The 15,717-nt window shown below is 37.3% G+C and overlaps 1 protein-coding gene across 1 annotated transcript; it reads left to right on the forward strand.

Moving 5' to 3' along the window:
• Nucleotides 1–13,582: 13,582 nt before the first annotated feature.
• On the forward strand, nucleotides 13,583–15,489 carry LOC114617949 (sororin). The gene has a single exon (XM_028763637.1). It carries the CDS (start codon nucleotides 13,631–13,633, stop codon nucleotides 14,375–14,377), a length of 747 nt encoding a protein of 248 aa, XP_028619470.1. The 5' UTR covers nucleotides 13,583–13,630; the 3' UTR covers nucleotides 14,378–15,489.
• Nucleotides 15,490–15,717: the final 228 nt, after the last annotated feature.

The following is a 15,717-nucleotide window of genomic DNA, read 5'->3' on the forward strand; positions in this document are numbered from 1 at the left end:
CTTAGATGTAATGTAGGAAAAAGTACCATAAAAATAATAGAAAAACAATAAAATCATCAACCAAAAACACTAAGTAGACTGTTTCTGAAGAACGAACTTGGTGTTCATGAAAATGCCAGGACACAATAGAATGATGACTTTAAAATGCTTAGATTAAAACAAGTCTCCACACTGAATTATTTCTCAGAGGAAAATCCTCATTTTAAGGCAAGCCAAGAATTATTTATAAATATATACAATATACAATTCAGAGAATCTGTGAAATTTACAGAAAATATGCCTCAAAATGAAAGAAAAACTCAAGAAGTAATGAAATACAAAATGGCATGTAAGATATAAATGTACTCACCTATTGGGTGCTTTCAGAGATAAATCTTGGAATTAGGTCTCTTTCCATTACATATATGTACCACCTTTTTTATTATCCATTCATCTGCTGAAGGACATTTATGTTTACAGAGTCTGCCATGGCCTTGGTGAGAATGGAATGATATGGCTCCCACCCATGGGAAAGCACCAACAGGGCATGGAGCTATCCAATTGTCTATGGCTGCTGTGAGCATAAGTTGTTTTTGTATAATATACATATTTTCACGTTTCTTTTGTGAAAGTCCTCCTGCTAACATTAATGACTCCGTGATAAGTATAAACACAAATTCAGGAGTAGAGGGTGTAGCTATGTCTTTATGATAAATGCTGGCATCTTCAGGACAGCCTAGAGGGTTTAGCTATGTCTTTATGATAAATGCTGGCATGTTCAGGACAGCCTTTAAGGCTTTGGCAAAGAACTCTTAAAACATGATTTAAAAAATATATAATTTCTCAACTATGTAAAAATATAAGGACGCAATATGAATTGTATAAGGTGCTTCACTGATCTAAAAAAACAGAGACCACTATACTATGAGCCAGCTTATCAGAAAGATGCAGAGACAGGCAGATACATATGCAGGCAGATTCCTGAGTTCAATGTCAGCCTGAGACAGAGCTAATGTAGATCCAGGCATGCTCAGAGTGGTGATTCCAGGGTGGGGTCCTACCCAGATACCTTATTGTCTGTGCTTACACTTGCTGTCTCTGCTAAAGAGTCAAGGGGCTAAGGTCATGGGATGCTGGTTTGTGGGATGGTCAAGAAGGAAACCTGGAACAAATAACTGAGTTTATTTGTAAATAAAAAACTGGACCTTTGTTCTGCATAAGATGAGCTAGCAGAGAAAGGTAGCAATTCTTTACAATTTTTCTCTAGCAAGATTTGCGCTGTTTGAAGATCTCTGGAGAGCAAAAACAGCTCTTCAAGAAATTTTTCTAACAGGATTTCTGATTTTAGTAAGAAACTCCATGGAGACCAAACACAGCTCTTTTAGAAATTTTCATAGCTCTTTTAGAATTTCTTTTTTTCTAACAGGATTTCTTCTGTCCTTGGTCAGAAATCCCAAGAATTACTAAGAGAGCTGACACAGTTCTTCTAAAGTGTTTTCTAGCAGCTAATCAGAGAAAGCTCTGTGAAGAGTGAACACAATTCTTTTAGAATGTTTTCTAACTTTCTGAATTTAATTGAAAAGCCCAAGAATTATGTTCGGAAGTTTTCTAACAGGATTTCTGACCTGGTCGGAAAATCCAAAAAGTTTTAGAGTAGGTTTTCTGACTTTGGTCCAAAAATCCATGAGCTATCCAGAGAGCTTCTAGAAATTTTACTAGCTGAGAGAGCTGTCTTGAGCAGATAGCTGGCTATCTCAACCAGGAAGTTTTAGAATAGCAAAAAAATAAAAAATAAAATAAAAAAATGCTGTCTAGAGCAATGCAGAACACAGAAGAGCTGTCTTGAGCAGATAACAAAGCCTAGAGCTATCTACAGAGAGCTGTCTAGGGAGCCATTGTGAGCAGAACATAGGTATCCAGCTTGTGAAACATGATGTGACATTGAGTCATTTGTTTTCACTGCTTTCAAATACCCTTTCAATCAGACCCCTTCTACAAGCGGAAGCTGGTCATTGGCATATGTGTCTGGCTGTTGTAAATAAGGCATCAATGAACACTCGTGAGAAAGTATCTGGGCACTGATCATTGCTGTGTTAGGATCTGTAGACTAGGATGCTGAGCATTTTGGGCATATGTCAAGAAGTTATAAGGCAAGACATGTGGTAGATTTATCTTTAGTTTATCAAAAAGTTGTCCTACTGATTTCAAGGACAGGTGCGACAATTTTTATGACAACCAACAGTGAGAGATCCCTCTTCCCCACATCTTCATCCTCATTGTTGTCAGTTTTCTTGACCTTTTCCTTTCTGACTGAGATAAGATCAAATCTGAGAGTTATTTGAATTTTCATTTCCCTAATAACTAAGAATGATGAACCTAAAAACTACCTTAAAAAAGTATTTCTATTTTTCTATGGTGAACTCTCTGTTTAGATCTACATCCGATTTTATAATTGCATCACTCGTTTATTGAGTTCTTTTGTATTTTGAATATTAATCCTCTCTTAGATGTATAGCTGTCAAAGATTATCTTCTGTTCCCCTTGTGTGTTTCATTGATGTTTTTATTGGTACAGAAACTTTTTAGTTTTATGAAATTCCACCTGTGAATTGTTGGTTTCAATCCTTAGGCAAATGGAGTCCTGTTCAGAACATCCTTTTCTAAACCCTTTTCCTTCAGGATACTGTCTTTGTTTTTCTCTAGCAGTTTTAGTACTTCATTTTCAGGTTTTTTTATCTACTTGGATCAAATTTTGTGCTTGGTAATACATGGTTTTATTTTTATTCTTTTCTGTATGGACATCAGTTTTCTCTGTTTAGACAAGACATAGATACAAAAATAGTTTCTATTTTGACATTGTCAGATTTTATTAAAGTGTACTTTATGAAAAATTCAGACCCAATATTTTGGGAAGAAATTCTACAGTTTTTGCTGTGCATGATGCTCCTCATCTGAGTTGACCATCTTTACTTGATGTCCTCAAGGAAAGGATCTGAGTAGACCAAAATCCAAGTATCTAGCTCTGACATATTTAGGAATTCTTTGTTGTGTATCTTTTTCCCATGAAAATCTTAATTGAGTCATAAGCAACTTTATCAGACTTCTCTAGCTCTTAAAGTGAAATGACTCTGACTTCCCAATTGACTTTATTAGTATATTTGTAATTCCATCAACAGGACGGGGGCAAAAATCCTCAAAAATGTCATGAGGGTATTTGGTTTCTCCCTCAACATTTTCTTTCTCAACTCCAGTGCAAGTGGTGCAAATCACTATTTATTCAGAGCTGTCTTACAATTAAGACAGAGTATCTTATATTAATAAAACTTAAGCTCTAAATCACAGAGGTTTCTGCATTTTCAACCTAGCTCTATATAATACTGTTCCTATGGAGCACCTTTCAGATGGAGTGAAATGCTTCAATTGTATTTATCATCTAATTTCAGCAAGTACAGACCTCAGCTGACTGCCAGTGTGGGATAATTCTTTGATTACTAAGATTCTTAATGGGATGAGTTTTATAACTTTAAAAGACCATTTTCTATAAGAGTTTTAACTCAAACTTTCTCTGGATTCTGTGAGTCATCTTGTTTATTATCCATCCTAGATATAGCAGAACTGGCTAAATGTTGGTCTCTTTGTTGATTTGTTAAAGCCTTTGATTCTTTTCTTTTTTTTCCAACACTTTGTTTAGTTGTTATTTCTTTGCTCTCACATTATTTTTGTTAAGGTAATAGGCATCATTACATCAAACATTATCAACATCTTTTTTGTTGTTTCTTTTATTTTTGATTTTATAACAAACAACTTATTAAGTCATAGTAGGATGCAGACAATGCAAATGGAATTTGCTATGAATATTATGTAAATAGAGTCACCTTTCTAGAACACTCACATATCTCAGCTTCAGGGTTATGTGAGTCACTGTCAGTGGAATCATTGCTCTCCTCATAACTTTGAGTCCAAGATGCTCATTTGGCAGTGTGCAGCAGGAGTATTCGGTGGGATGTGATAGACTACCTAATGTGGATGAGCAGCCTCCAGGAGAGAGGAAAGAGCCAGGTTATACGATGATGATTCTCATCACCTAGGATAACAGATGTAAAAACCTTAGTGTGAGTTTTTCAACCCTCCCTCTGTTCCAAAATGTGTTTCATTAATCACCCAGCATACTGCCTGATATCAATTCTTTTGCCTTTATTTTTACATGGACATGAGCTTGAACATAAGGCAACGGTAGAAATAGCTTGACAGAGTGAGTTACCAAAGAACTTCCAAGGCTATTTGTGTCAGCTCAGATTGTTTTAATCACAATAATAATTTTAATTTTTCTACAACTACAAACAGGCTTTATTAATTATGGTGACCTAGGCAATCACATCCATGAGTTATATTTTCCTCTGCCTTATGAAAATGTGGTCCTTATTTTATTCAATGTGCTTTCTGCATTGTTTCTTTGCTGGCCACTTATAAGCCTTTAATCATGAGGCTAGAATTCTGACTTTCTTTCTTGAAGTATTTAATGGTCCAATGCCAGATTCGTCTCCTCTGTCTAAGGGGAAATTTTTTTTCAAAGCTGAAAGAGTCATTCTCTCTGAAATATGGGGTATTTCATCCTAATGGAGGAGTTAGGGTGTGCTAATTCAACCAATTTTCTACAATGCTCTTACCCTGGCTTGCTACATTCATATCCTCAAATGTTTTTGCATATGCCTTAATAATCTTGATAGCAACTTGTCTTTTCTTTGTTCCACAGTCCACTCTCATTTACTCTGTCCTGGGTGAGAGTCATGGGGACCAGCTTGGTGGTCTGGCTGTATCTCAGAACACAATGGTAAATAACAATGGAAAGACATGTCAGACTTGACCTGCATGTTAAGGATTCTGAGTCTCAGGCTTGTTACCTACTATTTTGACTTCATGGAGTAGAATCCAGTGAGTTCAAAAAGGCCCAAGGATTGTGTTACTGATTATATAAAGCATATTACAGATACATTAACATAAAGCCACCATGAGAAGTGTATGGCCTAGGTTGCTCTTTCTTAATAATCATACCATGTATGTGAAGGTACATCAAACAACTGCCCTAAGCCAGGGAAAATGTGTTTCTGGTTAGAAGTATATTTTATATTTCAGTAGTCAGGCAAAAGTATGTGTGCCAACTCTATCACTTTAAAAAGTCAAAAAAGAAAAATCTGACATGAGAAATTGTAAATAAGAGGAAGAACTATATTATAAAGCAAGAAACATCAAAATTAATGACTCATAGAACACAGTAGGGAAGAAACAACATAATGATATCTACAGTGGATGTTGAAAACTCTCTAGCAGGAAGTATTAAGCTAATAAACACAGTAAAAGGAAGAAGGTGGATTCTATACTTAGTGTATTGTGTTTTGAACAATGACAGTACTAACAAATGTATCTTACCCCTAATCAGATATATTCCTCATAATTCTGTCATAATTTTCCATGAATAAATGCTTTATTTTCATTTCATTTTAAATTTTTAAAATTATTTAATATGATTAACATTTTGAGCAATTAACTTTAAAAAGAGTAAAGTTTTTTCTTATAATTTTTCTTTTATATGAATTTTTAACACTAATTTTTGAGATCAATACTATATTTTACGACTGTGACAATAAAATTAGTATTTAAAATGAGTTTACCATGGTTAGCACTTGTTGTAAAAGCTTCACATTTGCCTAACAATATCCTAATGTAATTATCCTATTTATTTATTTATTTATTTATTTATTTATTTATTTATTTATTTTTTATTTATTTTACTAAAAATCATAACTGTTAGAAGTGAGTCAAATCCCAAGTCCTCATTATCAGTAAGTTATGGACGTAAGATCCAAGTTCAAATCTCTTTCTTTCTTTCTTTCTTTCTTTCTTTCTTTCTTGTTTTTGTGTCTATCTCAGAAGATAATTCCTTGACATGAGTAGCTCTTCTAAAAGTGTTGAAGCTGGTATGAATGGAAATTATAGGACCTACATATTTTTATTTTTGACTATATTACCCTAATTTTGCTTCAATATTTAAAATTTCTATCTGAAACGACTACTCTTAACTGAAAATGCTATGTAATAAGACTGTATTTTGCTAGGTTTTTATATGAAAGGTTTATCTGTGGTTTCCAAACATTACCATGGAAGAATTCACTATCACAATTATCACTGGTTGTGTACCATCTGCTCCAATGTATCATAGTCAAATCACCTAGACACTGACACAGATTGTGTTTCCTCTAATGAAAAGCCAACACAATACTTCTGCTTCGCTTAAGCTTCCTAATAAGTAGGTCATACAGGCTCTGGATGTACACTTTCTTTATCCTAGAGAATTGAAAGAATTACTTGAGCCAAAGGTGCAGAAAATGTTAAGAGCTTGCAGATTCTTTAATGCTTGATAACACAGTTGTCAAAGATGGAGGAACCTATTCTTTCCCAAGGCACTGTAAGAAAACTAGCATGATTTGGGGGAGGGGCATACATATGTATACATATCAAGCTGGCAATGACAGCTAAGCAGGAGATACAAGTACAGAATAATTCATTTACTGAGTAAGAACTCAGATAATCATTTGAGACAGCCAATAATATGGGAATCAGGATCCTATCTACAGACTCATCTCAAATTCCCTGGCAATAAGACATCGCTGCCTTTTATAGCTCTAACATCACACCCAAGCTGAGTTCAACTTGGCATGTCTTCATTTCATAAAAATCTGATATACCAGCATTGTTCCTGAAGGACCTCTCTATTGCTTACATAAAAAAAAAACCTCACACTGTACATGCTTTAACTCATGTGTGAACATGCTTATCTTTTTCTCTTTACTGCCCAACACTAGAGTTCATAATTTTCAGATTAACTATAAATGCCCAAACGAGTGTATCTGGACAGGGAAAGAAATGTTAAGTCAAAGATTTTGAGGGTGATTTTGTGAGAAATGCTAAAAGAGAAAAATACTCTAATAATTCTCCCATATTTACAAAACAAGCAGATTTCAGTTTCACATCTGACTAGAATAAGTCAGTAGGAAAGGCACATTTCCACATAAGGAACACAGAATGATGATGAAAACTACCCAAAGTGAACCTGGAGAAACAGTTCAGAGTTTAAAAATATTTGCTTTTCTAACAGGAGACCAAAGTTCAGTGCTCAGGCACCCAGGGCATACAGATCACAGCCTCTCAGAGCTCCGTCTCTCCTTCTTCTTGTCTCCTTGGGCACCACACAACAACAACAACAACAACAACACAGACACACACACATACACACACACACACACGTGCACACATGCACACAAAATAAAATACAAATAAATCTTGAATTAAAAGAAAATAAAACTACTCAAAGCAGAGTTTCATGACACAGAGTGCATCCTTAGATATTGTTCCTTACTCTAATGTTTATTTAAGAAACAAGCAAGAAAATTTCTCCCCACCACCTCCATGCCCCTATTAAAAGAGTTCCCACTTATAAGAAAAAAATAATAAGCATTAGTGAAATAATCAACAGCACTTAAACTGCCCTTCCCAAATTGAAATCTGTAATTACAGGTTTCTGTACAATTAAGATCACTTTATTTAATAATTCTGGACATATGTAAGTACCTAGTACCTCTCGTAAGGTTAGGTAAAATGTGTAGTATGTCTTTCTTTTCATAAATTACCATTACCAGAGAAGCAAAAGCAAGGCATTTATAATAATATCAGGAACTGCCATGTCAAGATGTTTACCGTGTTGTCTCCTGGGTCTCCCTCATATTACCTATGCTGTGTTTCATAAACGCCTCTGGTTCTAATCTCATGTCATATAGTCAATGCATCTCAATTGTTTAAAGTCAAGAGGAATGATGAGCTAATGTCACAAGGCAGAGTGCCTGCCCAGAGAAGCTGCTAATTGTCAGTAAGGCAAACAGGTCTCCTGGAGACTGACAGCCCAGAAGCTGGATACTGAGCATGCCACATTCATCACCTGCTTCTCTTAAAATCTATTTTAAGGAAAGACCCAACTGTGAAAGTCTGAAAGAGTAGTGTGTACTGCAGCAATTGGATTCATGGAATTTATTTATGGATTTGGTTTTATTTTATTTCCATTCTAATCTATATGCACCAGTATTACCATTACCAGATCGCTATGAATCTTATTGAATATTTTCCTTACTTTTTCATTATCTAGATGGGCATATTGCTTACAGTTTTAATCAAAATTTTTAATTGAAACAAGATGCAGTTTCCACTTAAAAACAAAATTAGCTTGGTCAGAGTTCATTATTATTTCTCTTATGATAGGTACTTTTGCTATATATTTTTTCACTGGAAATATGCCTTTGCAACTTGAAAGTAGAAGCCTAATATTTTAACTGTCCATGCTGCTCAGTTATCAGATAATGTACTTTTTAGAAAAGAGAGGAAATTTCCTTTGAAATATCTGGGAGTGAGTATAGGAAAAGTAATGATTTTGAGACCAGTCACAAGGACTAAAAGTATCAGAGACAGAAGACATAAGGAGTAAAATAAAGAAGAATTAAATGATAGAATGGTAACTACTTGCTAATAAGTTAACAAAGTCAACACAATAGAGTTAAATTCTAGAGTTAATTTGTACATCTCAGATCTCATGATTCTATAAATGAGTATTATGGAATCCGATATAACATTTATTCAGTTTTGCTACAGTGCATTTTGATTCTCATTATAATATTCTGCTATATTCTATTATCTTCTGTTAAATTGATTCAACCTCTTTTTTCTATAAATTAGATACAAGCAAGAATTTTGTATGTTATATATGGTTACCTTCAGTGTCTAGTGAACAGATGTGATCAAAAGACAGACACATGAAAACTTCTAAGAGCATGGAGCAATGAGATCCTGTAAGAAATTGTTACTTGAATTCTAACTAGGTATGTTAGTTGAGATCAAAGCTCCATGATGCCATTCTCAATCCAGACAGCTCTATGACAAATACAGTTGTGCATGTGCCAGGAATGAAAACAGTTGTTTTTAATCCTCTGGTCAACTGAGAAGTGTTTGTTACAAGTCAAGAACAAAAGATTAGATCTACACTGACTGGGACTTGTTTTTGAGTACTGGGAACCAAACACAGGATTTTACAGATGTTAAGCAAGTGTTTACCCTAGCACTAAGCTATGTCTGCTGCATCAAGGTTTCACACAGAAGCAAAAAAATCATATGCTGAGAACAGAGTTGTGCATCTGCTATGCTGAAAACTGTAAAAGTTTACTATACATTTATTGTGACTCAATTGGCAAGAGAAACTGTTTGCTAGATGATAGTTTTGTGGTCTGGATGATCTTGGTAAGTTGAACTGATAGAAGCACCAAGATTACATCCGATAGAACTAATTCTAAATTGTGACCTTTTAGTTAGACGTGTCATCTTGAAACTTTCACCTCTTTCCATTCTTTCTACTGTATGTCTATTCTATCATGACATATGAACAATATTAAAAGATAGTCTACAAAGGCAGACAGTATGAAAGACAACATCGAAGTGGGTGAGAGGCAAGAACAAAGTATTGGAAGCAGAAAAGCAGATGCAGGAGTGGAGGTGATGTTCTGTGACTGAGTGAGCAGGAAATGGAATAAAAAAGAAGAAAGATTTTGGGACTTGTAGTCACCAGACCCTTCTGAACACAGTGGTGTGAACTGAGGTTGTAAACACAAAAGAGTGAACACTCTCATCTACTTCTCTCAATCCAGATAATGGACTGCAGATTTTCTCCCCAAAGGCCTTTTAGATATTGGTACAGATTAGGATAGTTGAAAGACTGGACATCACAGGGAACTCTATTCTCCATATTTTCTTTTTCCTTCATCGCCAATGCCAACAGTAGAAAAAATAGGTTTATCTCCAGAAGAAAAACATAATAAAATATTCTAGACAAACTAGACATCTAGGAAAAATAAACATTGGAATAAATTCAGCCAAATATTGGTATTTAAAAGTTTCCCAAGTATGAAATGGTCAGACCTTGATGGATCATTCATCTGAAACAAAAGTATCAATTACTCTGCCTGTGCACACAGGGTTTTGGACCAGGACTGTACTACCTCTTTCCTAGTTCAGGCTTCAAAAACATTCCCAGGCATCTGATGATACTTCTAAAGAGGAAAATAATCAGAAAAAATAAGGCAGAAAAGATAATCCTCAGAAATAATAGGAAAAATGCTTCACCCAAAAAGGGTGAGATTATTCTTTCTTAAAGTACATAACATCTTAATCAGTATTCTGTTACTATGAAGAGACACCATGACTATGGCAACTCTTATAAAGGAAAACACTTAATTGGGTCTTGCTTACAATTTCATCAGAGTTTTAGCCCATTGTCATCAGAATAGAGAATATGATTGCTTGAAAGAAGGCACAGTAGCTGTGAGTTTGACATCCAGCATCACTAGCAACAGGAAGAGAGAGTGATATTCTTTGGCAGTGATATTTTATGGCAGTGATATTCTTTGGCAGTAGGCTGTCTCTCCCATCTTCCCTCAATTCTCATGTATGCATAATTCCCCGTGACTTTCAATGGAAGCTAAGTGCTCTTAGGGATGGCTGCATGGAGCTCTTGGTATTGTTAATGTTTCTTCAGGGCTAGGATGGGGGTGCCTTTGTGGGTTTCACTAACTAAATGAGACCCAAAGTGTGACCCTCATACAGAATGGGTTAAGAGATGGGGGCCAGCCCCTGGTTCAGATATTCAGTGGGAAGTATTTTCATGGTGTATGGTATCATTTTGTTAATTTTCCCCAATATTGCATGATTCAAAGGTCATAGAGAATGAATTGAAACCAAAGACATTGGACCAAGATATGTGAGCAGGCAATGAGCTCTGTAAGCCAATAAGAAAGGACAGGTCCCTGAAGCACACATACTAAATTCCTAATGAATATTTTCACTTTGTCAAGGGTAATAGTCTTCATTTTTCACTAATCTTACTTCAGGGGAGTTTTCATTTAGTTGACAAAAGACAATCACTAAGACCTGCCTTTGGTTCACTGTAGCACCTGCCATTCTCCTAAGAGGTTCCAAGTAGTTTGTCCCCATCAGCTGATCTCAAATTTACCTACAAGAAAACCACTTTCATCCTATCCCCCCTGACTTGATGCCATGTTCAATTACTTTTAAGTACTAAGTTCACTTTTACAGAACTTCTAACAGCTTGTACATGATATAAAATGTGGCAGTGTTTTGTACAGATGAAAAGATATTTAATATTTCGTCATGTTATACAAGTAGACAAATAATATAATAGAGTTGAATGCACAGTAAGAGTCAGCTGCACCTGAATCTTTGTGTGATGATTCTGTGTATGATGATGATGATGGCTGCCTTCAGCCTTCGTTTTCTTATCTGGGAAACAGCAGCATTACAGCTACCTCAGACGACTGCAGAAAACATGGCAGGTAAATTTTAAGTTCCACAACAATGCCTAGAGTCTAAAACACAATAAAATCTTGTTTTTATCTGACAAATGTTATATTACTGTCTAATGTTACACAAAGCAATCAAAAATTCCTTTGCCCTCAATGATAGCATGCCTATGAATTAAAGACACTGAATGGAATGTGGCAAAAAGTAATAAACATTAATATTTAAATCATTTCATTCTGTAGAATATAGTAGTGGTTATAATATTAAAAATAGACACTAATTCTATTGCACTCTGAATAGATGCATAAAGAAACTGCATAGGTGGAATAGAAGAAAAGAATACCTTCTTCAAGGGAAAAGGATAGTGGAGGAGAGTCTAGGAAAGCTTCAAATAGAAAGCTGCTTTTCATTGTGGCGATGAGATGGAGAGTGGCATGATGTGGAAACACCACACAAAGCCACACACATATAGAGAGCAGGTTGTTCACAGAAATCAGATGGCATTTCCCTGACCTAAGATTTCATCCTATAGTAGGACAGGGGGCTGAACAAGGCTTTGAGTGACATGCCACAGTATCATAACTTTGGTGGCAGCAGTAAGGAACCACTGATTCCTTTTGGGAAAAGAACAATCTAATGACATCTGTGTTCTAAAATTGATTTGCAGCTTGGGAAGTAGAAGGGATTCTATCTAGGCTAAAGTAATGAGTAAGGTAAATTGTGGAACAGAGAAATGTGACAGTTACTGAAATGAGATTAATGCTGGTGGAATCCGATTGGATGCACTTAGGGATACCATTCTATAGCACATCTTGGCAAATGGTGATAGGGAAACAACATGTGCCTATAATTATCACCCATGAAAATATCATGAGTCAGTCCAGTCAGGCTTTCTGGGGACATGCTTCTTTGTGTTTCATTATGGAAAGGATAGTCAGGAGTAAAGATGAAAAAACAACATTGACCTTTTTTCTTCCTGAGTGCTTGCATTTAGAACACTGAATATGTTCTAAGTCTGGACTTCAGAAAATGCTCTAGAGAGAAAAAGAAAAGTTACTTGCTGAGGACATGCAAGCAAGGCAAACACAGGAATATTTCCTTGCTCTGGGAACAGTAGGACTGTGTTCCCAGCTGAATGACCTTGAACAAAGCACTCATCATCACAACAAAGCAGCATCAGGAACCTGTGTGCAGGGAGATAAGACAAAGCACACCTGCCCTGCCTGCCTATCATGGAATGGAAGAACTTGTCCAACTAAAAAATTCCCTATGAAAGAGCTATGTGGTTGTCAATTATAAGCAGAGGGTTGTGATCGTGATGGAATGCAAGTGAGAGACAGTGACTGCTCTCCAAAGCTTGTTTATTTCATCGGCATATGCACATTGTGGAAGCATGCGTAATTTAACAGAGGCTAAACCTAGTCCCCTAATTTATGTGTGCTAGGTGACCTTCTTATATAGAATTGTAGAAGAACATAAAATATGATCCATTACAAAATGAGTTTTTCATTAATGATGTTATTAAGCTGTGAGCCCCTTAAGGGCTTACACAGTATTACAAGATCCAAGTCACCACTCCTCTCATCTCTGAGACAAAGACAACAATACTTGTTTCACCATAACTATTTGAAACAGTATAGATAATAAAACTCAGCACAATAATAATCATAGAAATTGGTACATAAAACTAGCCTCTATTCCATACATATATTCGTTTATTTAGCCAGCAAGTCACACCTACCTAGTATGATAAATATCTTTCTAGTATTTGATGCAACATAAATTAAGAATGGTCAGATTCCTGCACTCACAGAGCCTGTTTGAGGAAAAAAAAATACAGTAAATGAGAAAGTAGCAGACCTGGATGAATTCTATGAGGAGGTTAGAGGTACAGTGGAAGATTCATCAGTGACGTGATGGCAGGTAATGAAGGGCTACTTATCAAAGGATGACTAGGACATGTCTGAAGACACAACACAGATTTTAAGGATATCAGGGAAAAAACAAACACATAGGAAGCTCCTATTCTGGGTAGAAAAGCCAGAAAGTAGAAAGGATCTGACATGGCTGAAAGCTTGGAATCCATGAAGTGCTCTGAGGAAACAAGGTCAGCATGTTATCAAAAAAGATGTAAAGGTCACAGAAGGGATGGCCTGAATATTCAGGGTCTGTAAGAAATTGAGAAGACAGTTGGCGCGAGCCTTAGTAGGCGACCGTGGCGGATCCTGAGCTCGACCGTAGACATGTCCGAGCGGCGGACACGATCCGGAGGGGCCCCCCAGCGGTCTGGGCCCAGGACTCCACTTACTAAGCCTTCGAAGTCGTCTAAGCGGAAATCTGGCTCAGATCTCCCGAACACGTTCCCTGATATCTGGCCGAGAACAACTCCAGCAGCTCCAGTCAGAAAGGCCATCGTCTTGAAGAAGATCGTAGTTCATGCAGTAGAGGTCCCAGATGTCCACACACTTCGCAGGAGTCCTAGGATCTCTTTTATCTTGGAGAAAGAAAACCACCCTCCGCTCAAGGTACCCACTAAAGAGGACCTCTTCAAGACTTGTACTGTCCCTGGTACTCCCTCCAGCACCCCTGTACTGTACACTCAGAATGCTGAGTCTAACTCTGGAGAGGTGGAGCTGGACACCAGAGACTTGGAAATGTCTCAGAAAGTCAGGCGGTCATACAGTCGACTGCAGAGCCTCGGATGTGCCCCAACCTCCACCCCTGGCCGCCGATCCTTTTTTGGCTTTGAGGGACCTGAAGACTTGCCTGGAGTTTCACCTGTCGTGTGTTCAAAGTTAATCGAAACCCCAAAGGTACCTGCGAAGCAGTTGGTTCCAGATAGAACGCTCCCTGGAATCTCTCCCCCAGTTGTGAAAGAGAAACGAAAGAAGAAGATTCCTGAGATACCGAAATCAGAGCTGGATAAGTGGGCTATGGCCATGAATGCTGAATTTGAAGCTGCTGAGCAGTTTGATCTTCTGATTGAATGAGATGAGCTGGGATGCCAGTCACTGAATGGGATGGACTGGGTGGGATGCCAATCACTGAATGGGATGGACTGGGTGGGATGCCAGTCACTGAATGGGATGAGCTGGCTGCTTCTCCCCTCTTCCTGTACATATTGCCCTTTGAGTAGAGCAGGATATATAGAATCCTCTTCACTAGCCTTATTACCCAGAAAGGTGTTGCTGGCCCCTTGTGTCTAGTTACCCTGGACTTTCTACCTCTGCAGTGTTGGATGAGAAGCCACTTGTGCTGTGAACCAGAACTTTTAGAAACAGGTTTAGCCATGGGCTGTCTCTGCTATTGCGTCCAGACACCAACCTAAAGAGGTTTTGTTTTCTGCTTTGGAGTTTTTAGGGTTGAGAGAACGCAAAGGCCGGGGAGACAGTTGATGCTTGAGAGAGGATCTAGACATTGAGTCTGTGGAGTCTGGGATGTGAAAGGAGGAGGGAGGCATAGATGGTTTTTAACACAGTGACTGTTATGTGGGAACTAGTCCTTGTCTGTGCCCTGCTGTTGACATTGGTGAATGGGGTACTCCGCTTACAGTGGAGTGGATACACTTGACAGCGTGGGCCTCAGATGCACCGTTGTAAGGTTTACAGTCTCTGCTTTGACCCCTTTCCTCACCCACACCTGTCTCTTTAAACACAAGCTGCTGCATGGTCTCAGCTCTGGACATGTCACAACGTCTCTGACGTGCTAGACTGACGGCAGCTTTGGCTGTGAGCTTAAAACTATTGAGACTGTTCCCAGGGGCTTGCTGGGAACAAAAATGGATGTATCATGGTTTCTGAGGTTCCTTCCTGCCTACCACCTCTCAGTTATGGTAAAAGCTATGGTTTAAAGGCTATTGGAATTCCAACGTTTACAAGTTCATGGGAATAAAATCTGCCACAAATGAGAACTCAAGTAAGCACCTGTTATACCAGGATGGCTTTAGTGGAACACCCCTGCAGGATTTGTCCTCGCCTAGTCTGTGGACCTCGACTGGATCATGCTGAATTGCTACCATCACTACAGACCTATCTGCCATTGAGGATCTAATATGCAGCCTTAAGGGAAAGGTGACTTAATTTCAAATAAACCTTTTTAAAGTTTAAAAAAAAAAAAAAAAGAAATTGAGAAGAGCTTGCATTTCATTCTTAATGCACTGGGAAAACAGTGAAAGATTGCATGTAGTATGCAATCTCCAATAATGTTCCCAATGCTGTCTTCTGTACAACAAGCATTAAAACATGAAGATTATAATTTTAGCTCTTATAATTCATTCAAATAGTACAGACATACATGCAAGCAAAAAACCCATACACATAAAATAAAAATA

This window comes from Grammomys surdaster, unplaced genomic scaffold (assembly GCF_004785775.1).
Source record: "Grammomys surdaster isolate TR1022 unplaced genomic scaffold, NIH_TR_1.0 139, whole genome shotgun sequence".
Taxonomy (NCBI): domain Eukaryota; kingdom Metazoa; phylum Chordata; class Mammalia; order Rodentia; family Muridae; genus Grammomys; species Grammomys surdaster.

Coding starts and splice junctions, on each gene's coding strand:
- LOC114617949 (XM_028763637.1), top strand. CDS start 13,631: ATGTCCGAGCGGCGGACACGATCCGGAGGGGCCCCCCAGCGGTCTGGG.